The sequence below is a fragment of the Suncus etruscus genome, chromosome X (assembly GCF_024139225.1).
Source record: "Suncus etruscus isolate mSunEtr1 chromosome X, mSunEtr1.pri.cur, whole genome shotgun sequence".
Taxonomy (NCBI): domain Eukaryota; kingdom Metazoa; phylum Chordata; class Mammalia; order Eulipotyphla; family Soricidae; genus Suncus; species Suncus etruscus.
Window position 1 is genome coordinate 128,651,431 of NC_064868.1, and position 25,350 is coordinate 128,676,780.

General features: G+C 41.8%; 1 protein-coding gene and 1 non-coding gene across 2 annotated transcripts in view; both read right to left on the reverse strand.

Annotated features, from left to right (window-relative positions):
- The window catches only part of TMEM164 (transmembrane protein 164), a 229,728-nt gene that overhangs the window by 13,534 nt on the left and 190,844 nt on the right, over positions 1-25,350 (reverse strand). Inside the window, exon 4 of the mRNA XM_049767613.1 lies at positions 18,359-18,437. Coding sequence (XP_049623570.1) covers positions 18,359-18,437 — 79 coding nt within the window. The remainder of the gene's footprint in view (positions 1-18,358; positions 18,438-25,350) is intronic.
- Positions 14,449-14,567, reverse strand: LOC125999918 (U6atac minor spliceosomal RNA). Its single transcript, XR_007492351.1, has one exon. It is a non-coding gene; the product is annotated as a U6atac minor spliceosomal RNA (small nuclear RNA).

Sequence of the window (25,350 nt, forward strand, 5' to 3'; positions counted from 1 at the left end):
ATCATGGTAATATTGCAACTTTTTCATTCAGATTCAATATTTTTACATAAGTATAAATAACAATGTATCAATAACAATGCAATACTATGAAGTTCTCAAAAAGACAAAAGCATGTAATTCACAGCAACATGGACAGAACTAGAGGATTTCATATTAAGTGGTCATTGAGAATGATACAGAATGATTCCTCTCATATGTAGGATTTACAGATACACAGCAAGGTAACGAAAATGGTTCAAGGGCAACTTATTGGGAAATTTGATCCAAACAATTGACCTGGAGGTTGAGAGGAGCAACATTGGGGAACTTAGAATTGTGTGTATATTGATGATGGGTGAAGTATCAGAACGATGTATATTACTAGCAGTATTGTAAACCAGAGAATCTCAATAATAAAAATAAATTTTGTCTTCGAATGTGTGGGTAGAAGTACCAGTCAGTGAGACTGGGAACATCAGATGTTTGAGGACAGGAAAGACATGGTCAGTGACACACGACCATTCTAGACCATCTTTAGTACCCTCTGGATGCAGTCCCACAGTTCTTCACTTTGTAATTCTTTGCTCAGAAGATATATTTGTGTGACCCAACTGCAAGACACCCAAGAATATGTGATTTGTAGTCCCTGAGTATGGCCCCCCTTTCCCTTTATCTGGGGAGTCGACCAAATGAACTAACACAGTGGAGAAGGCATTTGCCTGGTTGTGGCTGGTCCAGATTTGATTCCAGCACTGCACAAGGAGCCTTGATTCCTGGCAAGGAGTTCAGGGACAAAAGTAAGCCCTGAGCACTGTTGAGTGTAGTCCCAAAACAAGTAAAAGAGAAGAAGACGATGATGCCATAGGGCCTGGAGATATAGCAGAGCGGCGTTTGCCCTGCAAGCAGCCGATCCAGGACCAAAGGTGGTTGGTTCGAATCCCGGTGTCCCATATGGTCCGCCGTGCCTGCCAGGAGCTATTTCTGAGCAGACAGCCAGGAGTAACCCCTGAGCACCGCCGGGTGTGGCCCAAAAACCAAAAAAAAAAAAAAGATTTGGAGCTCATAGAGAAGGTTCATAGGATTCAACATCTATACTGAGAGACTGACATGCTCGCTCAGGCTACATTTCCCTCTCCAAATATTGGGGCAAACTGTGCCACACCCTCCTTATAACTAAGACAACTCTCTTGACTCCTGACTAATAGAGCCCATGGATCCTTCTACAAGAGTATACGGAGCGTGGTCCCTGAGCTGGCCAAGAACTCAAAGAATGATCCTGATGAAATGAAAGAACACAGATAAAAAAAAAACTAGGACTTCCTGCCTACTACTGCACCATTTCAGAGGGAGCTTTCCTCTGACTGACATCATGGGGCCTACTCTGAAATGGGAAGCAGAGCCTTTCCCTGACTGGTGCCATATAAAGGGCCCACATGACAACTCCTGAAGAAGCATCAAATTTACTCATCAAAGGATATGTTGCTCACAGCTATTCCTCCTGTCATTTGGGGAAGACGGGCGGAGAAAAAGAAAGCAATCTCTGCTTATTCCCTCAGCATCTTCCAGATGACCCAAGTAAAAAGACTCTTTCCTAAGCACAGCAAGAACACTAGAAAAATCAATGGGGAGAACATGTAGAACCCCGCCAAGCTCAATGAGTCAAAACACTATCACTGACCACACCAAAAACAACAGTAAATTCTCAGACAATATATGTAATGACACCATGATGACAATATGCAATGAGTTCCAAGAAATTATAGCACAGTCAGCAAAACAGAAGAAAGTAGGAGTCCAAATGAAAATTTCTGATCATAAGTAAAGAGCATAGTAGGTGATATGAAAATTCAACAGGAGCTCTAAATAGCAGAATAACAGAAACTGAACAAAAAATCTAGGATCTCCAAGATGAGAAGAAGGAAACCACTAGGAAACAGCTGAAGGTGAAAAATAGTCTGAAAAGTAATGAATATCATTCCATAAAACTATGGGATGAGTTCAAGAGAAACAGAATAAAAATAATTGGTGCCCTTAAGAAACAGGAAGGCAAAAAATAAAAGAAACAAGAAGGAAAATGTGATGAAGAAAGAAAATTAGAGGCTGGAGTGACAGTGCTTTGCCTTGCATGTGGCCAACCCAAGTTCCATCCCCAGGATCCTATATGGTCCCTGTGCACAGCCAGATAAATTTCTGTATGTAGAGCCAGGAGTGAACCTTGAGCATCATCAGGTATCCCCTCGCCACCCCCCTAAAAAAAGAAAAGATGAGAGAAAAGAAACAATAGTTTAGGAAATCATCAATAAGGATTTCCCAGAGTCAAGGTTTCCAGGCATGGAGGGTCCCAACAAAAACAGATTCAACTAGGAAAACTCCAAGACACATTGTATTCAAAATGATAAAATTCAAAGACAGAGACAAAATATTGAATGCAGCAAGATCTAAAAAGGAATTTACATACAAAGGAAAGCCCATAAGATGTACTGCAAATGTATTATCAAATGAAACTCCGTGAACCCAGAATATGGAGAGAAAATAGTATTCAAAACGTATACCTTGCCAAGAATACTCTATGCGGGGCCGGGCGGTGGCGTTGGAGGTAAGGTGCCTGCCTTACCTGCGCTAGCCTAGGAGACGGACCGCGGTTCGATCCCCCGGCGTCCCATATGGTCCCCCAAGCCAGGAGCGACTTCTGAGCGCATAGCCAGGAGTAACCCCTGAGCGTTACCGGATGTGGCCCAAAAAAACCAAAAAAAAAAAAAAAAAAAGAATACTCTATGCATTACCATTCAGATTTATAAAACAATAGTTTCCTAGACAGGCAGCAGCTTAGGGAATTCATAGCCTAGAAACCAATGCAAATAGCTCTGTAAAGGACAGAACAAACGTTTCAACATGTCCCTAGCAGTTATCCTCTACTAGATTAAGAAAGGTAAATTGGTAGCTTGCCAAGGAATTGAATACATTTTCAACAATGATTGTTGTATTTAAATTGGTTAAAATCTCTTAGCAATCAATCAGCACAGATTAACTTTTATTAATTTACTTTATGATCAGTTCATTTGCCGCTTTTTTAAGTTTTGCTGTCGTAAATAATATGAAATAGGTTTTGTTATATGACTGCCAAGGTATCATGCTGGAGGGTTAGAAGGAACCTGGACACATTGGCAGAGGGAGGTGACACTGGTCATGTGCTTGGTGTTGGAACATCGTATGACTGAAACAACTGCTATGTACTTTTTGAATCACAGTGTTAATAAAAATTAAAAGAAAAAAAGAAAGAAACTGAAGACAAAGAGGCATTACAGTGGACTGAGTGCTTGTTTTATAAGTGGCTAACTTAGGACTGATCCCCAGCATGTCATATGGGCCCCCAAACACTGCCAGAAGTGACCCCTAAGCAAAGAGCCAGGAGTAAGACCTGAACACAGTTGTATGTGTGGCCCCATAAGAAGACAAAATAAAAAAAGTTTCAAGGAGTGTGGCTCAAATTGAATCCAAGGAGACAAATCTTTCTCAGTATATCCTGCTATCATCATTTCTCTGGGACCAGAGAAAGAGGATACAATTTACAGTATCAGGAAGCTCATCTCACATTTATACACTATGTGTATGATAAACTGTTATTAACAGAATAGTAAACCAAAGAATTTCAATACATAAAAAATAAATATAACAAAGGAAAAGAAAACTAGATACATAGTAAAAAGTATTTTATATTCTAAAAATCATGTCATTTCATTCACCTGAATTATTGGACAGTTGTTACATTATAGGCAATGTCTTCGGCTCTGGAAGTACAACATTATTATCATATTTTCTATGGAGACTGATTATTTTCAAAAGGCACCAAAGCTGACCTGGTTTGGTCTCTAGCTCTAATTCTCCAATATCTGCTGCTCCCACCCCACTCCCCATTCTCCAACATTTCTGAGCCAACCCATGTGGCTGAAAATCTCCCAGACTATAAACTGGGTCCTCTGAACACTGCTCAGGAGGTGAACCTCTAACCTGAAAAAAGGAGTTAATAATGAAGGCTTGGAAGGTGGCCGATAGGTAAGGAGTCAAAACTCAACAAGCATTAACTGTCCTCACAGAATATGCTTTGGCTCTGAGACCCAGGCTCTCCTTTCTCCTCTTTATAACTTTCTGCTTGAAAATCTGTGAGGATTGAAGCACCTCAAGCCATCAGTGATCTTCCTTGTCATGGTAAAATCCAGATCCTGCTGACCCACAGGACTTATATAGAAATTTTTTTTTCAAAAAAGATAAAAAAAGATGAGCTGTGAGTCAGTGCAGTGGGTAAGGAACTTGCCTTGCCAGCAGCTGACTGGTGTGCAAGCAACCCCCCCCCAGAAGCCTAGAGGGTCCTTTGAACCCTGCCAGGACAGATTCCTGGCCACAGCCAAGTATAGCCTGCAAACAAACAAACAAACAAAAAGACAGAAAATAAAAGATTTGAACCAAGTGGTGTGAGAAGACAAGAACTATCCCCAAGTGTTTCGAGGTCTAGTGCTGTCTAACTCCGTGGCCCTGAGCCACACTGAGCTCAATTAGCATAGTACTGCCAAGCCTATAAGTCAGGAAGTGTCCCCAAGGCCCTAGAAGAAATTTGGGGGTAGGTGCAGGGTCTATTGAACGAGCAAAAACAAAGCTAAAGGGGCCTAGGAGTTGCTCCAGAGAGAAGTACTTCTGATGCACAACACTTGACTGAGGCAGCAAGCATCTTTGGATCATGGAGGCAATGACCTTCCTTACCCAGCTGCCTCAAAACTTGACACCCCATTTGAATAACCTGAAGGGCTTGCTGAAAGGCCATTTGGCAGACTGGTCTGTACTTTGCCAATCACATGGAGATCCTATGCTATGGTATTAAGAGGTTGGCTAGAGTCAGTGGTTCTGAATTAAGAATCTTAGACTCACTAAATATAATTTTGGGCTTTGTTTTGGGAGCACACCCAGTGGCACTCAGATCATACTCCTGTCTGGGTGCTCAGAGATCAACTTTGGCAAGGTTTGGGTTATGGGATGCCATATGTTATATGGATGCCAGTGATAAGACCTGGATTAGCTGCATGCAAGGCAAGCATCCCATCAGCCCCTCCAGGGAACATCTAAGTGACTGGGTCACTGTCCCAAAGATCTGAATCTAAGGAGATCTGGAAAGGGACTGGATTTTCCATTCTTTTTCCTGAATAAGTCACATGATTCTCATTCTAGGTTTTCTGAATCCTAGTAAACACTGAGGCCGAATCCTGAAGCAGGCAGAGGTATGCAGAGGCCCAGATGACACTACTAGTAGATGGGCCACAGGATCTAGGAAAATGAAAACTGAAAACATGGAGTCTGATAGAGAGCTCAAAGGACGGAACACAAGTTTAACATGCAGCAAGTCTAGGGTATAGTTCCTAGCACTACCACCAGGCCCACCAGAGTTATCCTTGAGCACTGAGCAAGGAGTAGGTACTGAGCACTGCTGGGTGTGGTCCCAAAACAAGAATAAAAAGAAACAAAAGCAAAGAATGTTTGACTTCAGACTACAACCACCACTAAGTCACAGCTACTTCTTCCTCCACAGGGAAGTCCTTTTCTCCCTCTTCCTCTCTCTCTCTTCCAGGCCCTGGACCACATCCAACCCTCAATATCCCTGAGAGAAACTTAAAGCCTTTTTAAGGGAGCTGGCTCAAAGGCTTCCAAATAGAAGAAAAAGCAAGCATGCAGGAGCCCAGAGTTGGATACTAAATTAGATCACAAGATCCCTGGGGGGGGGGCAGAGCCATAAAACAGCAGATAGGGTGTTTGCCTGGTAGGAGACTGATCAGGGTTCAATAACTGGCATCCCACATGCCTGCCCCCAAGCCTGCCAGGACGGATTTCTGAGTGCAGAGCCAGGAGCAACCCTGAGAATCACCAGGTGTGGCCCCAAAACAAACAAAAAGATTACACTACCCCAAGGTCCCTGAGGCAGCCCAGGGAAACCAGATCCCCAGTAGGGTGTGGCCCACAAACACATAAGAATAGCAAGCAGGGGCTCAGGGGAGAAGTGCCTGTCCGGACCAAACAATAGGGTTGCTTTTGTTTGGTTGGTTTTTGGCTTGTTTTGGAGCCGTGCCAGGTGAATCTCAGAGTTTACTCCTAGTTCTGTACTGAGGAGTCGCTCATGTAGGTGCTCAAGGGACCAAATGTCTGGCTAGGGATCTAATCCACTTCAGCTGCGTGGAGAGCAAACACTACACTCTACATCATCTTTCTGTCCCCCAAATAGGGTGCTTACACTCCAGTTTCTTGAAAAGTATCCTGAACACAAATGATTCGCCTTATTTCCAAACAACTTCCTTGCCATGTCCTATAATCTATAATTCTATGAACCATATCTCCCTCTAGTGGCAAAGAAAGATTGACTTGAAAGCATCTGGAAGCCGAACTTACCAGCCAGGGCTGGTAAAATCTGGTCAAACCTTCAGGCTGTTAAAACCTCCAAATCTTCAAATCTCTTCTCAGAACAGTGGTTTCAATGAACATATGACAGTAGATAAGAACAGAAACTGTCCTTTGAGCTGACCGAGATGGGTTAAGAAGCTCTATCTGGTGTTGGGGTTTGAATACAAGTTGGCCTTTCTTTGAACATAAAGGCAAGGGCCTTAACCCCTGTACTCTCTCTCTACCTCTACATCCTTCCTGAATCTTAAACCACAGCAATCCCAATGGTGATCTACTCAAGCTTCTGGGTGCTCCTAGAGAAATGTGCTAACTGCACAGACCATTATCAAACCAACTCTTGAAAATATACTGCAACAGATGAGTGGATCGTGAAGCTGTGCTATCTAACATATACAATGGAAAACTATATAAGTCTAAAGAAGGATGCAATCATAAAATTTGCTACAACATGGATGGGACTGGAAGATATCATATGAAAGGAAGTAAGCCTTTAAGTAAGGGTTCCTTTCCTTAAGCAAGGAAGGATAAATACAAGATAAAATCACTTCTATGTAGTGTTTAGAGGGATGAGGAAATGCAATGGTTGAAGTGGGGATTGTCTAGACTCCACTTTTGAATTCAGAGTATAGTGAGAAGAAAAGAAATAGAGTGGAAGAGGAGAAAGAGATGTGAAATAACGGGGGACAGAGGTCAAGGGGATTCAGGTATCGTGGTGATGTTAAGGAAACCACAGAGCCAACAATATTGAAATCAGGAGACCCAAATTTGAACAACCAAACTTAAAAAGGTGCGTCTTATAAATGGCAGTTTGGGCTGGGGGCTGGGTTATGAGATGGGCTCTGGGCCACAGGTGGTGGGATTGGTGCTGAAACTTTGTATCTATAAAATTCCCTATGAATAACTTTATAAATCAAAATGCTTTAGATGAATTTTTTTTAAAAAAGAAAATACTCTTTTTCAACCATTTCAAGTTTAATTGAAATCCATTCCAATCAGTGCAAAATAGAAAATGTTCCATGTTGATTTCTCAATCAAATTTGCTTCATCTTTTCGTTTAGGAATACTTGGAGCTGGTGGCTACCCTATTGGACAGAATGGATATAGAACAACTGAGTAATCACAGAGAGTTCGACAGTATTGAGACTCTCATTAACCCCCGACTTTTTCTTTCCCTAGAACCTCCTTCCATCCTCAACACTTGTCATCACCTCAGACTGATCTCCTTTTTATGCTACAACCTTTGATCTTCTCTCACTCCTGCCTTTCATCTGAGCACCTCCTTTTCTGGGTACTCTGTCACACTGGGGCACTCTTGATCACTGCAACTGTGATGACAACGACAAGGTCATCTTCTTGGGTGGGTAACATTTCTTTCAACACCACTGTTAAAATGTGGATGAGGCAAAAATGAGGTTGAGGCTGAATCCAGGACAACTTCATTCAGTCTGTCGTGTAGCTTAAAAGAGCACTTTTTAAAAATCTAGAGACAAAGTGAACTGATAAAGTTTTGTATTGTATTGGCTTCTAAGAGTCAATCTGCCTATTGCCTGACCACTAGTGCACTCTTTTTCTGTTCTGTTCTGGGATGGTTCTAAATGTCTCTCCACTTGGGCAGTTACTCTGGACCATCTCATTCACTCCCATGTTGTTAGAACAATATTTGTAAAACAAACAAACAAACAAATAAAAAACAGCCTCTAACCCAGACACCCAGGAAAAGCTCCAGAATACTCCAAGTGGATAGCCAAGAAGTGCCTCCCACTGAAGGGAAATAATCCTCTACCTTCTTTCATCTTGCTATTCTGTTCCTTCTTTTTTTTTTTGGTTTTTGGGCCACACCCGGCAGTGCTCAGGAGTTACTCCTGGCTGTCTGCTCAGAAACAGCTCCTGGCAGGCATGGGGGACCCTATGGGACACCGGGATTCGAACCAACCACCTTAGGTCCTGGATCGGCTGCTTGTGAGGCAAACGCCGCTGTGCTATCTCTCCGGGCCCTATTCTGTTCCTTCTTACCAGTATTATTTCCACTGCACCCCTGTACACTCAGGCCAAAATTCAGGTCTTCTCCTCTCCCTCACTTACATAATGCCTTAACAATAAAAAACATTTTGAGGTGTTCCAAAGCTGACTCTGTGTTCAGGGCAGACTTCTGGCATTGCCTGGAGAAGCAGGCACAGTGCCAGAGGTTTCAAGTAAGAGGTCAGCTGCATTCAAGTCGAGGGTCCTACCTCTTGCACCATCTTGGCAGCCTTATTATTTGTTACTGATAACAATTAAAATTAAAAAATGAACAGGCAAGTTTGTAAACACAAATGGCTATTTAAAAAGACACTGCTGCCACCTACTGGCCAAATACAAATAAACAAACATGGCAGTTAATACCAGTTAATACTTTTCAATGTTTTTGTTTGTTTGTTTGTTTTTTGGTCACAGCCAGCAGTGCTCAGGGCAGTGAGCCCAGCTCTGTGCTCAGGAATAACTCTTGATATGTTTTAGGGACCATATGGGATATGGAGGATTTAATCTGGGTTAGCTGTGTGTAAGGCAAGCACCCCAGCAGCTGTACTAAGACTTTCCTTCTATACAAGCACTTTATTTTTAAAATATTAGGAAAATGTGCTTTAAGTCACCATGGGAAGTAATATAATGCTCCGGGGGGGGGAGGGAGAATGCTGACGAATTGATTTATCAAGGAAAACATGGAGTTTTCTGGGTGCCGGGGAGAGAAGCTGGTGTCTATATAAACAAGAGGAAGGTCAGGTGGGCAGACAGCAGCTTGTTTATGTAAAAGGGAATGTTCAGGGAGTTGGAGCCAAAAGGAAATAAGATCGAAGATACAGGGAAAGGCCCCATTTAAAACTACCTTGAATGACACATAAAAGAGCTTGGTCTTTATCTTGGCATTTAAAAGCAATGAAGCCACGACTGGTTGCAGAAGCTTTATTAATAAAATCTCCCTGCTAGAAGAGACTTGGTGGGAGGTAGGGGCAGTCAGGGTCTAGCATGGGGGAGAAGAAAAACACATAAAACTGGAAATAGAATCTGTGAGCCGAGATGAGAGCTAAGGTAGTGAGGATCGAGGTGAAGAAAGAGGGTTAACCTTGCAAGCATTTTGTAAATGTGAAGCTTCAGGACTTCCCAGTAGGCAGCTTTTTGAGTCTGGGCACATAATTGACAGAGGGACCATGAAGATGGGAACTAAAGGAGAAAGCAAGTCAGCAGGGGATCATGTAGAAATGCCAGTTCTGGTAGTCAGGCCTTTTGCAGTCCCCAGAATGCTTCTTGAACTTTCAGTAACATTTCTCAATGTGAACACTGAGATTGCAGGGGGAGGTGAAGCCAAAACGACCAAGGAGAAACTGAGTCAGGGAAGACCCAAGAAGACAGGTTATTATGAAACCTGCCGGCCACATAGGCACTGAGGTTTTACAAGGAATCAAGGCACAATCCTGACCTCAATAGGGCACAAGCTAGAAGTACAATCAATTCACAAGAAGCAGAAAACGGGAAGATAGAGGAGTACAAATGAAGGCAATTGTCTTGAAAGCTGTCTCCCAAATCTTCTTTGAAAACATGTCATCTTTTTCAATTTTAGGTAAGCAGCAGCTCAGGAGAGTTGTCAAACTCTCGGGAGAGAGTGCAATATAAGAAGACAATTATTACACTTTCTTTTTAGATTGACTCACATGTACTACATGATGACAACAATCTACAACTCCAGATGGAAGAAAACAAGTTCTCTCCTGAAGTTAATACAAATGAACAAGTGGCTTTTCTCCCATCCAAGGCTGTGCATCTTATAAATCTAATGCAAAAGATAATACGTGAGAATGTGATCCCAATACCCATTCATGCAAAGTGCAGAACACATGTTAATTGATTCAGACACCAGCTTGGCAGTGTGATGGTCAAAGAACAATCACAGAGGGCTGCCTGGAGAAGGAGAGCATTGGGAAGAGTTTCACAAAATGAAGCCTTTGTATATCCACAAGCAAAAGACAGAGAAAGAAGAAACTGTACACACAGCTCATAAAACAGGGGGTTAACTACACAACCTCAATAGCAGTAGGCCATTGATTCCAGCTCCCCCCACGATATGAAGGTCTGTAGATATTTCAGACCTTTCTACCAAAGATATAACATTTGCACAGAATACTGTAGATTGTATTTATTCCTCCTACAAGTATATTCTTATGATGATTTTGTGTAGAAAACACACCCTTCCACATTGCTCTTGGAAATTTTAACTGGTATAACTTTTATGGACTTAGAAATATCCATCTGAATGACAAATACTTTATTTCAGCACTCCCTATAGATCATTAAGGAATATGATCCTATAAATAACTTATGCTTGAGCAATATGCGCTTATACTCTGTGAGTTTACTAGTCTATATATTTAAATCAGAAAAAATATTTGGAACATTTTAGAAGATTCATAAAATTTCACAGACAAGCCTAAAATATTTAAAAATAGGAAAAAGGTGTATATGATACAAATATATAAATATGGAGAGATAAGTAGCTATGGTACCATTTACTACCAAAATACAGGCACAAAACTAATTATACAAATTTAAATATATGAAAGCTGGGGCCTAAACCTACATACATACCTTTACTTATTTGCAATAAAGAGAAAAATCAAACAAACATACACATGCAGAATTACCATATTTTTCATACTATAAGACTCCCCCCAAAGTGCATCCTTTGGAGTGAATACCACCTGGAGCTAAAGTCTGAGTGCAGGTAAGGAGAGCATCTAAAAAATACATGCGTCTTACAGAGTAGAAAATGGGGTAAGTCCTCCAGGCAGAAAAAACAATGCCAATTAGCTAGCAGTAACTAGTTGTACTGGGCCAATTATAAACTCCTTGGTTCTATGTTTCTATTTCTTTAAAAATCTAATTTCTCTAGGGGCTCCCGCCTTTTTCATAGAATCTTGGGACATGAATTCCTTTATTTTACCACATATTCCCACATTTTTCTATAAAAGAAAGGATCAAAGAAAGGCTGGGGGCCAGGGGCCAAGTGGTCTCAGATGCATTGGCAGGGAAATAAATAAGGACAGAACTAAATATCCAAGTCAAAGTCAACGATAATAGAATCCAGGGACCTAAACTTGCTAAACTCAAAAGGGCCTGTGACACTGGCAGGCCAGCGGGGTTAAAGGGTGGTGGTACAGGATACACTCTGGGTCCATGGGTGGAGGGAGGTAGCCACTGGTGGTGGAAAGGGCCCTGACTGAATTTGATACCTGAAATTCAACTATGAAGGACTCTGTAGATCACAGGTGTTTCAATAAAATAAAATAAAATAAAAATATAATTTCTCTGTGTAGTAATAAATGTATGTAATGCTTATGTGTCATCGACTTCATCACTCACTGTGTACAAGACTTAAATGGAAGTAGATATCTTTTCTTCCACCAGCAGCAAGTGGGTCAGACTTAATATAATCTTCGTAATATATTAGGTTCCTTTAACTAAGTTTGCTCTCAAAGAACTACCTTATCATATGGAGTGTCTGTCTTATAATTAAAGAAACTGCCTAGAAGCATAAGAAACTGTGTTAATTTTTAATTAAAATTATTTTAATTAAAAAATCATGAATTACAAAGTTCATTATAGTTTTACTCTCTGTTTTCTCTTTATATTTTATAAATTTGAAGCAGGGGCTGGAGAGTTAACACAGTGGTAGGATGTTTGCCTTGCACGCAACTGATCCAGGACGGTCCTGGATTTGATTCCCAGCATCCCATACAGTCCTCAAGCCTGCCAGGAGTGACTTCTGAGCACAGAGCCAGGAGTAACCCCTGAGCGTGGTTGGGTGTGGCCCAAAAGCCAAAAAAAAATTTTTGAAGCAATAAAACAGATTTTATTTGGAGGTACTGAGGAAGGGGAGGGAAAGGATAAGAATGTAAAAAGGTCCAAAGTAATATACTCAAGAGACAGCGAGGGCTTCTCCAGAGGTACACAACCTCATCCTGGTACACAACCCAGCACAAAAAATATGAAAGTACACATCTCATGGGGGGGAAGATATGTTCTCAGGTACCATGTATCCAGGCAACACATGTGCCTCTGCTTTCTTTTTAATGTAACGATGTTCCCCCCTTTTTATTTTTGGGGTATATCTGGCAATGCTCAGGCGTTACTCCTGGCTCTTTGCTCAGGAATAACTCCTGGCAGTGATTGTGGGACCAATGGGGTGCTGAAGAGTGAACCCGTTTTGGCAGCATACAAGATAACCACCTTACCCACTGTAATATTACTCCAATGTAACTAAAGGTCAATGATGCATTTTTGTTTTATTTTGGGGTCACACTTGGGGACTCTTGTCCGTTACTCCTGGCTCTGCACTAAGAAATCATTCCTGGCAGGCTTGGTGGACCATTTGGGATGCCGGGGATCGAACCCGGGTTGGACATGTGCAAGTCAAACACCTTACTTGCTGTGCTATTGCTCTGACCCCCAATGATGCATTTTCAATGCTGGAAGCCACAAAATTGTATAAACATTCATTTTTTTTTCTGTAGGCTGGGCTACAGTGAAGAAATTATTGTGCTATTAGATTGTTTCTTCATTACAAATGCATGTATCATTAGTCCTTTAAATAATATGAATTTTTCATACTACATTTTAATTTTTGATGTCTAGTGTTAGTGATGTAGATAATAGCAACATTGTTTTATAGCATATAATGACATAGGTACTAAGAGGCAAATTATATTGTAAAAAAGTTAAATTTAAGAATCCGTAAATATACAACAATATAGATAATAAATTTTCCTTATGAATCTTTTAATTAGAGTCTCTTGGGATGGACCAGAAGTGACAAAATGTTTGTAACATATGGTTTTGGCCAATTGTTGGTGGTGGCAGGGTGCAGTCATTGTGTAACCGTGAAAGCATTAATGAGGCTGGGGGGCTGGGGCCAGAGCATTAACACAGCAGAAGGGCATCTGCCTTGCATGCAGCTGATCCAGGATGGAAGGTGGTTCGAATCCCGGTGTCCCATATGGTCCGCCAAGCCAGGAGTGATTTCCGAGCACAGAACCAGGAGTAACCCCTGAGTGCCACTGGGTGTGGCCCAAAAACAAAAAAAATGAGGCTGGAAGTATAGTATAATGGGTAGGGTGCTTCTCTTGCATGAGGCCAACCTGGGTTCGATCCTCGGCATCCTGTATAGCCCCCCAGAACCACCAGGAGTGATTCCTCAACACAGAACCAGAAGTAAGCCTTAAGTACTTCTGGGTGTGTCCCCCAAACCCACAACAAACAGTATCAGTGCTATTAGTAGTATAACCATGCTATCTGAACTATAATAAGTTTTAAAATATTATTAATTTCCATCCTCTAGCTTATTTTATTGGAAGAACATGGCACATAATCCATATAGCATGTGGAATATGATGATTAGTATCTTATTAGCAATATGTCCAGTCAACAGAATGCTCCTACTAGTAAAGTTGGGAAGAATACTGAAATTTATACATTTTTGATTGCACAGGGGGTTGGGTCCCAAACCACTGTTCTGCATCAGGGTTAATGAACTACATGGACAGAGATCAAGGAGGCATAAATACAGGATCATTCAGTGCAGTTATTATTATAGTAGCAAAAACTGGAAAGAGCTTCAATGTCTACCAGTAGAAAATTGAGTAAATAAATTGGGCTTGCTGTCTTGATCTCATGCTGTGTTTTACAAGAACCATAAAGTTATAACACCGAGTTCCAATCTTAGATCTGATGCTTAGTATCGGAGCTTCAGCTTCTATAACTGTGAGAGAAATCGCAAAGCAATGAACAAAGAAGAGTAATGTGCACGTAAGAATTAATTCCTAAGAAAGTATGCTGAAGATGGATACATTACTGAGAGTACTTTGTCCATACCTAAAAGTAATACCATACATATACCTAAAAGCAAGGTCTACCAAAGAGTAACACTGAGCTAAGACAACAGGTAAGGATACAATGAAGACATGTGTAGGAAGAGCTGGACATGGTGTTTGATACATGTCTGTTAAATATAGAATGCTTTCATGTCTTAAGTATTTGGTAGAGCCTTAACTATATGACTGTATAGACCAAAGCCTCTTCCATCCTTGTCAAGAGGAGTGCCACCCTTTCCTTTCATACAACACAGCTCTTTTGTTTTAATACTGGATCCCTCTCCCCCCACAAATGTACTAAGGCCCACATACACCTTGTTGAAAGCAGTAAGGAAGCTTCCTATAGGCTGGTACTGGGAATACTCTAACAAGCACTACTGGAATAATAGCACAGCAGGTAGGGAACTTGCTGACTTGGGTTCAGTTGTTGGCATCTCAAAAGATCCTGTCAGGAGTAATTTCTGAATGTAGAGCCAGGATGTGGTTCCCAATCCCACCCCCCCTAAATAAACACCAATAGGAAACACTGCTAAATACAACTACTGTGCATGTGGCTCTTCTTAGGAAAGAAAAAAAGAAAAAAATTAAAAGTTACTTAAATATGTGGAAAGAAACGCTACAAGGATAGACAAAAACAAAAACAGTTATCTGTGGAAATATTAGTATAAGAAGGGGCTAGGGGACTTCATGGCGAGACGGAAAGGACAGAACAGGTGACGTGTGACACAAAACCTTTTGGTTAGTTCAATTCTGAACTACAAAAATAAATGTCAAAAGAAAGGAACTATTAGTAAGAACAAATCGATGCTCTTCCTTGATTTTTCAAAGTTCCCAAGGACCCCACCCCAGTGAGCAGAGTCTTCCATGCCTGGCTCCAGCCTGCCCTCAGCAAATGCCTTCCTCATCCCTAAACTGTACTGTCCCCCATAACGTCCAGTCCTGTTGTGAGGGGATATCCGCCAAACCCTAGGTCGTTTATTGGGCAATGCCTGCCTAGGACACAGCGACTCCTTCACATCTCAATTGAAAATCAGGGTTACTGTTTCCTTTAAACCCTGCGTATTCTATCACCTTGTTTTCCTCTTTGTTCTCATCAAAGCCTGTTCCCTTCCTTCAAAGTACTTTTCTCAGCTATTCCTTGGGCTTTCTTGTGTGATTATTATAACTATATGTTTAGATTTATATGTAATTCCCCCTACATTACATATTCAGTGAAGAGAGAGATGAAAGAGATGGTACTTTTATCTTTTCTTTTTTTTTGGCTCCTTGGGCAAAAGGGATGTGTAAATATTTTGCTAGGATTAGAATGTTTTTGTTTCCACAAATTCATAGGATGAAATCCTAAAAGCCAATGATTTAGGCTGTGAGTTGGAGCCTTTGGGAGGTGTTGAGACCATAAACACTGAGTGTCATGTGGGATCACTGCTTTTTGGAAGAGGCTCCAGAAAGGTCCCGTGCCCTTTACTCCAAGCAAGAACCAAGAGAGAAGGTACCATCTAGTTGCCAAGGGCCAGGCAGCCCTCATCAAGAAGTGATCATGGTGACACCTGGATTTTGTACTTCTTAGCCTCCGGAATAACCCTTTGCTGGTTTTCTTTTCTGGTGGAGGTAGTTGCTGGCACTGCTTGGGGCACGGTATGTGATGCTGGGAATCAAACCAAGTTCAGTCACATGTAATGGGAATGCCTTCGCTGTACTGTTTCTAACCATCTGTAGGAGATGGATAGCTTAGGTGAAGGAAAAAAATCCCAAGCCAGCTATTTCTTTCAGGAAATGACAGGAAACTTTCAGAGAAGAAAAGACCCAAATTCTCAACTTTTTTTCCCAGAAAATAATCTTCACACTGTCCACATCAGCTCGACTTTTTGTCAGACTGCTGGAGAAAGCGGACTTGAGAGAGTCCTTCCTCATGAAATGTTTAGCAGTATCCTAAAAGGGACAACAGATGGCAGCCAAGAGCTTGGGAAAAGGCCTAGAACGCCTGTTGAAGTTGGACAAAATGGGAAGGCTAACATGTTGGTTTTGGAAATTATATTCTCCAGCTCTACAGTTCCCTCTCTCGTATGTATTATGTTTTATTACAGTTTTCTCTCTTCCCATATAGACAAGGGCTCCCTTCAGAAGAATTCAGCCTGTGTGCTCAGTAGGATGAAATCCCTCACACAAATGACAGCACCGAAGTGTTCAGCTAATATGTAGAGAGACTGAATGGATGAATGAGAGGAATGTGGGGGGAGATTTCCAGATAAATGTGGCTGGGAGAGAGAGAGGCATTTTTCCTTTGGGACCACATGGTCTGTTCGAAGAAGCACTTCCTTGGAAGGGAGACTTGTCTAGGCTTGGGATCCTGGTTCTGCTACGTACAGCTGTGGGCAAGGTAACAAACCATTTGTACGCCTGTATTTTCTTCTCCACAGGAACATTTTTCATCTGGTTGAATGTGAGGGGAAACTATACAAAACTGACCCAGCAAAGTGTTTCATGCAGAGCAAACACGAAAGTCAAAGCACACCTGGGACTTGAGCCCTTCAGGGCCAGGGACCAGAGAAGGACAAGAATCACTAGCAGTAACTTTAGAACAACAAAGAGAATTAATACATTGATGCTCATGTGTACCACCAGTGGCTCACACTCGAATGGCTTAAGTCATTCAAATAGCAGAACTGATGTCCCTGTGATTCCTTGCCCCTCAGAATAGCTCCTTTTTCAGCTTGGTTCTTTCCCCTCAGCAGTACAGAAATAACTCTGGTTTAGAAGTTTCAGCTTCCCAATTATTTCCGGGGTGAGGTGGGAGCAGGTTGAGGGAGGAGGGAAGGCTACATGATTTTTCTCCACATCAGATTCACAGAGAGGGGGCTCCCTGAAAGATGTCTGGGAGCATCTCAGAGCACAAATATGGGTCGTGGTTATTTGCCAGAACTTTCCCCATACCTCAGAGAGCAGGTATCATGAGTGGTGGGGATTGTGGGGCCAAGGGGAGCTAGTCGGCTGCCTGGTCCCCTTTAGAATGAGGAGCTCTCTCTCCAAGATCCGAATATTAGGAAGCTGCTATCTATGCTACAAGGCATGGCCCTGAGAAATGACACAAGCTCCTGCATACTGGAACTTCACACTTGTTTCTCTTAAACTTCATGACAGCAGTCACCTTTCGAGCAAATGAGAAAAAGCCAGGAAAGAGACCCCAAGTGGCTGCATAAGGTAAAAATATCCCCAGGTTGACTTGGCTTGAAGTCTGGCTCCAGGCCAAAGTGGAGGCTGGGCCAGAATTCCTGAGTTAGAGGAAACAACTTTCTGGGCATCTTTCATCCAGTGTGCTCAAAGGTCCTTATTGCCTACTGCCATTCTTCCTGCACAGAAATGGAGAGAGGCTGGTCTCCGTGCAAAGTGCCAGCAAGGAGGAAGAGAAGCTGGTCGCAAGAATTCAAGGGGCTGCCTCACTGCTCAGCGAGAAAGACACATGTTGCTCTTCCATTGCAGACGAACATGGCAGTAGAGGCCAACGAATGCTGGACAGTCACTGGAAGGTCCCAAATGGTCATGCCCTTCCCCACATGCAAATAAAATTATTTGATAGTTACTTCTACCTGAGAAAGGTAGCCTGGACGCCTACCCCATTCCCTATATCCCCAAATCTTAGCATCTCTAGACTACTTTACCCTTGTCTGATCTTCTTGGGCTCAGAGAGGAGAGCTCTACTGGGCCAGAGCTGGTCCCTTTTGTGAAAAGGCTGAGTGCTGCCTTCCCTCCTTCTAGAATTGACCGAATACTGAGGTGGGGTGGGGAGGCATCAACAAAGCCAAAAGCACCATGGTCACCGAAGCCAAGGCCTTGGTCCTCAGACAGGCGAGTGGCGCCACCATCCATTTTTACACACAAATGATAGTTCATAAAAGCACCGACGCTTGGCAGGCTGTATCCTGGGCCCACAGCCTGGTGGCTGGTGTCACACTTGCTGTGGCAATCCAGCCAGACAGCACCTCAATATCCTGGTGGGCCCGAGGTGTGCAGGAAGACACAGTTAGTTAGGATGTGAGTGACCTTACCTCCTTTCCACAGCAGGTAGATGGGAACCACGTACAGCAAAACATGTTGGATGTAGTAGACCTCCAATTCAAAGGGGAGCTGCAAGGATGGGAGAAAGAGTTGTTCAACATATATGTCATCCAATTTTGTGTTTATTAAACTTTATTGATTGATTGATTGTTTAGTCTTTGGGTCACACCCGGTGGCACTCAGGGGTTACTCCTGGCTCTGCACTCAGAAATAGCCCCTAGTTTGGGGGGACCATATGGGATGCCAAGAATCAAACCCGGTCCCTCCCGGGTTGGCTGCATGCAAAGCAAATGCCCTACTGCTGTGCTATCTCTCTGGCTGTGTCATCCAATTTTGAAGTTGAATGCCCCTACAGTTTAGGGCCCACAAGTTAGCAACACCCTGGGCTTTGCACCAGCTTCCCCCACCCTTTGTGATTCCTGGAAAGAGGCTGAAATGAATACACCAAATCACCCTTGGTCTGTGCCAATATTCTTTCAACTGTGCAAAGATGATGCTTTCACTGTGCAGAGAAGCTACTTCACTATGAAACTTTGCTTAACAACATGAAAGCTAAAGAGCTATTATACATATCACTTTAGATCTACATAAATTAGATACAATATGTCATCTTATAGGTTCACTTTATATATCTAAGTGAGTGTTGACCCAAAGGGTCTCCTCTAGAAAATAACAACAATCTGATTACTACTGTTTATCTGGTATTATACACATGTTAACCATCACCCTTTCATGAACAGGCAACAGCTAAGGAAATTCAAAGCCTTGAAATTAGTTTTGCAAGAAGCATTACAGGAGTTTCTTTGAAGGACAAACTTCCCAGCATGTGCACTCTGCATAGTACATATGATGTTTATAGCTTTCCTTTACTTAGATTAAGAAAGGTATGTTTTGCCTTCAAATAAATAAAAAGAATCCCTACAAGTTATAATCGAGGTAGGTACAGATACTCCTCACTTAACGACCAAGTTCCGTTTCAAAGACTTGGTCGTTAAGTGAAGAACCGCATGTACAGTATATGCACAGTACCTGACAATGCAGTATTCTGAATAAGTAAAACAAAAGAGAAAGATCAAACTGAAAACTTGCACTTGTTTTAATTTGTAGAGGTTGTGTCATTTACACACAGTCCTGCAATGGATTACAGAACATAAAGTTAGTAAAGTCGGTACATGAAAGCACCAAAAACCACAGGACTGTACTGTAGAGTGTACAAGATGGAAAGGGGATATTTAAAATAAAATAAAATAATGGTGAAGAGATGGTCGTAAGTGCAAGAGTTTGCTAATAGGTAGGTCGTTGAGCGAGGAAGATCTGTATTAAGTTCTGGCATTACTAATATGATAAAAAGCAAAGGAGTGCCATGCACACACCTTTTTATTATCTACTGTATTTTTATCTCTTATCTCTTAAATCAAGTCTCCTGCCTTTTTCATAGTACCTTGGGACATGGATTACTTTATTTTACCATACATTCCTGCATTTTTCTATAAAACTAAGAAAAAAGGGATAAAGAAAGGCTGGAGCCAGGGGCCAAGTGGTCTTGGATACACTGGTTGGGAAATAAATAAGGACAGAACTAAATATCCAAGCCAAAGTCAACAATAATAGAATCAAGAGACCTAAACTTGAACCATCTGAACTCAAAGGGGCCTGTTAAACTGGCAGGCCAGAGGGCAAAGGGTGGTGAGATGGGATGCAGTCTGGGGCCATGGGTGGAGGGAGGTTGACACTGGTGGCGGGAAGGGCCCTGACTCATTGTAGATCTCAAAGTCGACTATGAAGGACTCTGTAGATCACGATTGTTTCAATAAGATAAAATTTAAAAAAATGAAAAACAGAGGAGTAAACAAAAGTCCTGTTCTAGAAGGGTCTCATTTAATAGCTCACCTCTTCACCAGATTGAAAAGGAAGGAGAACTTTTGTAAAAAAAATCCAAGGAAATAGATACTATTACATAAATAATAATCTTTACATGTTGTGCTTTATGTTTTCAAATATTTTCTGTAAATTAAGCTGTTTGTTTACAAAGATTGTTTTAACAAAAAAGAAAGGTATGTTTACTACTAGCTTAAGGAATTGTATACATTTTAATAATACATTACTCTCTAAATTATATAGAAAGTTTTAGGTCTGATCCAAGTGTCTGATCCTCAGACAGGCAATTTGTGGCACCATCCATGTTCACCCACAAAGGATGGTTCAGAAAAGCATCCAACACTTCGCAGGCTTTATCCTGTCAAATGAAATCATTTAAAGGGAATTTATAATATAATATTTTCTAATATAAAACCAATATTCACTTTCTTAGGATAAAACAATGTGAAGCCTTGAGCAGAAGATTCCATTTTGTTGAACCAATGTTGTTTCCATTTAAGACTAACAAGGTTAAGCTTCCATTAAAGGACTAAGTTTCAATCCCAACAATAATGACGCAGACCCCAAGGCCCTATAAACCACAATATACTTCCCGAGCCACCTAGCCATAAAAGAACATGATAAAACATCCTACACAATAGCCAATCAACTTAAAGGTCAATACTTTTTGCTTCTAGCCCCCATATAATCTGGTTTGTGACCCCCTGTGGGGTCGCCTCTCATGAGAGGTGGCTCTGGCTGGATACTTTTGAGCTGTTGGTGACAGAACAATGTCTGTCTTTATTCTATTTGTGTGGTCATGTCCTTCAACTCTAAATACTAACATTTGGGGGCTCATCTAGGATTGAACACCACTGACCCAGTCACCAACATGGCTGCCTAGATCCCAAGGATGAAGTCTGGGACCTCCTTCAGGTAGGTAAAGGCCTAAGGGAATGGACCTCCAGGTAGGGCCCAAAGAGAAAAATTGGGCTGCTTCCCAGGGCTGGAGGCTGTGCGGAGGCGCCCCACTCCTCCCTCAGGAGATCTTTGTGGGTTCCAGTCCCACAGGACCTGAGAATGAAGGGATGAAGTCCCGAGGAATCAGGGAGGTCGGTCCTCATGTTGCCTCTCTGTGAGATCCCCACCCGAAGGTAAAAGCATGAGTCTATACCCCATTTCCTCTTTCTATGATTGCTGAAGGTCTGTGCATCTGTCCATGGGAAAGAGGGCAGTGTAAAGGCCTACATGGAGCTGTGCAGTCCAGGCTGGATAGGACAGGCGGCAGACCTGGGACAAGGGTGCCCCTCTTAGCCCCTTCCAATCATGGGAATTGGCTAAAGAAGAGCAGGAGAGAAGTTAGATCTTGATGATACCAGCAAGAAGTGCTCTGGCTGGTAGAAAGAACTATTAAGACATTGAAGATTGGGAGAACTCAGACCTGAAGGAATTAAAATCCTTTGGAGCAAAGGCTAAGGAGATTTTTAGAAGAGAATGTCCAAGGTCTAGCTCTCTGTCTTCTATTACCCAACCCTCAAGAATTCTTCAGCTTGGGGCATTTATTGAGTCTGTGTTAAGGTGTCATATGTAAATAATAGAAAAAAAGTTGACCATTTAAAAACTCAAACCAATGGGCTACAAATATCAGCTTTAATTTTTAGTGTTTTCTTTCCTTTTATGGTGGTTTAACTTTCAAGTGAAGAGGAATAGTCTCTTTAACTTTATTGGTTTCTAAGAGTAAAGAATTGGGTGGAAATTTTGGGATTTACTGTGATAGACTTTTTGAGACTATACTATTTATTTGTCTGCCCAGTCCATGGGAATGCAAAATATTGTTAAGGTAACTAAATTGCGTGTCAATTTTGACACCAGGTATCAAATTTAATGTTGGTCTTAAGATAACTTTAAGAGTGAAAATATCAATGGATCATGATAGTCTTAGTAAATGCTATCTAAATGTAATGGTATTTGATTGTCAATATACAAAAAAATGGGAAATCATTAGGACTGAATTAAAGGTCCTTTGTAAATACTATAAAGGGCAATTTGGTCCTGCTATGTGTAAGAATGTTTAGCAATTTGTTTTGAAATTGAAAGAGGGAGGTTTCAGGTTTCCCTCCTAAAGTTTTAGGAGGAGGATACAGAAAAAAGGTACAGACAGAGACCAGAGCACAAAGCCAAGAACAGCCCTGAACAGTGCTACGAGCTGGGTGCATGCGGGTGCTAGAAGCAGTCAGCGTGTCAGGACTGCCTGAAGTTGAAGACAGAAGAGGTTAGAGAAAGGTATGTAGATGCATTTTATCAAAAAAAATAATGTGTGCAGTATGGATGTTGAAAAAATGGAAGGGAATTCTGTGAAAGTGTGACCAGTAGGTTGCAAATTGGAACGAAGGGAAGGTATAGAATGAATGCAAAGGGATGTGTAGAAGGTTTGAGGATGTGTACTAAGAAAAGAAACTCTATAGTCAAACTGGATTGTTATTACTATGTCTCCAAGTTAGAAATGATCTAATGTTTTTGTAAAAATAATTATATGAAAAAAGAGCTTAGATGCTCTCTAGACTCATGTCACAGTCCTTTTAGAAAAATGGACCTTGGGCCTGGAGAAATAGCACAGCGGTGTTTGCCTTGCAAGCAGCCAATCCAGGACCAAAGGTGGTTGGTTCGAATCCCAGTGTCCCATATGATCCCCCGTTCCTGCCAGGAGCTATTTCTGAGCAGACAGCCAGGAGGAACCCCTGAACACCTCCAGGTGTGGCCCCCAAAAAACCAACAAACAAACAAAAATGAAACTTAAAAATAAAAAAATAAAAGTAGACCTTAGAAATTAGAGGAAATCAAGGTTTTCCAAATAGAATATAAAATCATACATATAACTGTTCTGTGTGTTCTGTAAATTGGAAAACATTGGGCTGGAGATAGCAAAACGATAGGGCATTTGCATTGCAAGCAGCCGAGCCAGAAGCAACATTGGTTTGAATCCCGGCATCCCATATGGCCCCCCTGTGTCTGCCAGGAGTGATTTCTGAGTGTAGAGCCAGGAGTAACAATCGGAGCACTGCTGGGTATGACCCAAACAAAAAAAATTGGGAAACAGTTGCTTTTTCTTTTTTCTTGGCACCTTCAGTATTTTTGATGCTTCATGACACTACATTGGTGTGCATAAATACAGGCAGAAAGAAGTTTTCTTTTCTGTAGTGGGGTTTACTCCTCATACAGTCAGAAAATCTTAAAAGTCAGCTAGGGGACCCCAGAGTCCTCTTTCAGGGAAACAGTTGAAATGGGGGGAGAATTAAATGACAAGAGCAATTGGTACTGTTACAAGTACTCAGCCAACCACAGAGATATCATAGAAGCAGATTGGTCTAGGGAAATAGAAAATCATCTAGGAATGTCTAGATCTGCAAGGAGTGGCTACATTCTGGGCTCTGCTCTCAGAATTGAGAAAAGTTCTGGTGATCAGAATTTCTCCCAATCCTGGACAGGGATGGGACAGACTCCTTTCTACCAGGACACTCCTACAGAGGATGAAAGGCCCGGAGCCACCTCTGTGTCATCATGCTGATCTGACTTTCGCATCTTCACACCAGCCAAGCCTGGGTAACCCTGATATAACTGTTAAAGTATTAATGCCTCTTTAATAAAGCACCTGCTCTGTTCTTAACCAATCCCCAGAAATTCTCTGTAAAAAATGGGGTGTCCCAAATGGGAATTTCTGCAGTCTTGTTGAATTTATGCAAAGGAACAAGCTGAGTTTATTCAGCTATCTGGCCATGTTCAAGGTGAAGTTGGTGATAAAAACTATTTTTCTGTAGCTGACAGAATTAAATGTAGTCTAGCAGCCTTACCTTAAAACCCACTCCTCTTGGATAACGCTTATGAAATGATACTTAATGGTTGTAATTAATATACTGGTCTTGAAGAAACTAAAAGCTGTACATGCCATCACTAGTGTGACTAGGATAGTGGAAGCTATAACTTGATCAGACAGAACTTAAGCTGAACAGGACAGTAGGAGATGTCAGATGTGCTGTTACTAAACCTAGTGGGAGTTGGGGGCCTCCTCTCCAGGCAATACCTGCATAATACTGGAGTGCTTATCCAAGGAAGACTGACAGCATGAACTCATAGAGATGCCTAAATGCTCAAGGAACAAGTTTAGTGCTCTGATGCTTTGGTTTCTGTAGCTTAACTTCTATGTCACCATCCCCAAAAGCATCAACTACTGCTCTGTCCTCCCAAGGAAAGAGGACCATTTACTGCTCCAAGACTTGGTTGTTTTAAATGATATTCCTCTCATTGATCTGGTCTTTTTCAGATGTTGATAATTGCAAACCCAAACCAATCAATTGCCTGGACCCCTATTAAAAGCCAAAGTAGCATAAGAATTCACCCTTTTTTTGCAGGCAGGGTTTATAATACTTTGCCAGCTTGAAGAAGTTAAGAAAGATGAATCTTTCCCCATACTCCCTTTAATGACTTCAAAGGTGGTGAAATCTCTAAGGAAAATATAAAACAGGAAGGTCAGCAGGAAAGCTGCTGAGGGAGTGAGGGGCAAGAGGGACCAAAGGCACTAACAAAAACCTAGCAGAAATTACAGCCTATCCTGAAAAGAATTAGCTCCAGGTGTGGGATATATTTCTGTCAGAGCCAGTGCAGGGAGGGCAATGACCCACACAGCCCACCTCTCCAGCAACTGGATTCTAGGGCTCCATGTATTTGTTCTCTCTACTCCTACATCTGTTAACTTTGCAGAACTGAAAAGCATGCAGGAAACGCCCAGACAAAAGGGATCCCCCGCAGGTTCAGCTGACTCAGCTCCCAGAACCAGAGCAGAACACAGATTGTCCAGATGCTCCTGCTGACAGCGTTGACCGCACGATGACTGGTTAGAATGAACACCCCCATTTGCTGTATACTGAGTGCTCTAATTAAAAGATTATTTCTCTGTTAACATGATGATTATGTGGGGTCGGATTTCTAATTCCCATTTTCTTCCGATTAAAGCCAAACAAACTCAACCTTGATGGCTAGGTCTGCTAAAAAGCTTATCCTGTGGGGTAGTTGGTGGTCAAATCTATGGTTATCCCTAGTTTTTGGCAAGAAACAACAACTGAACCCAATC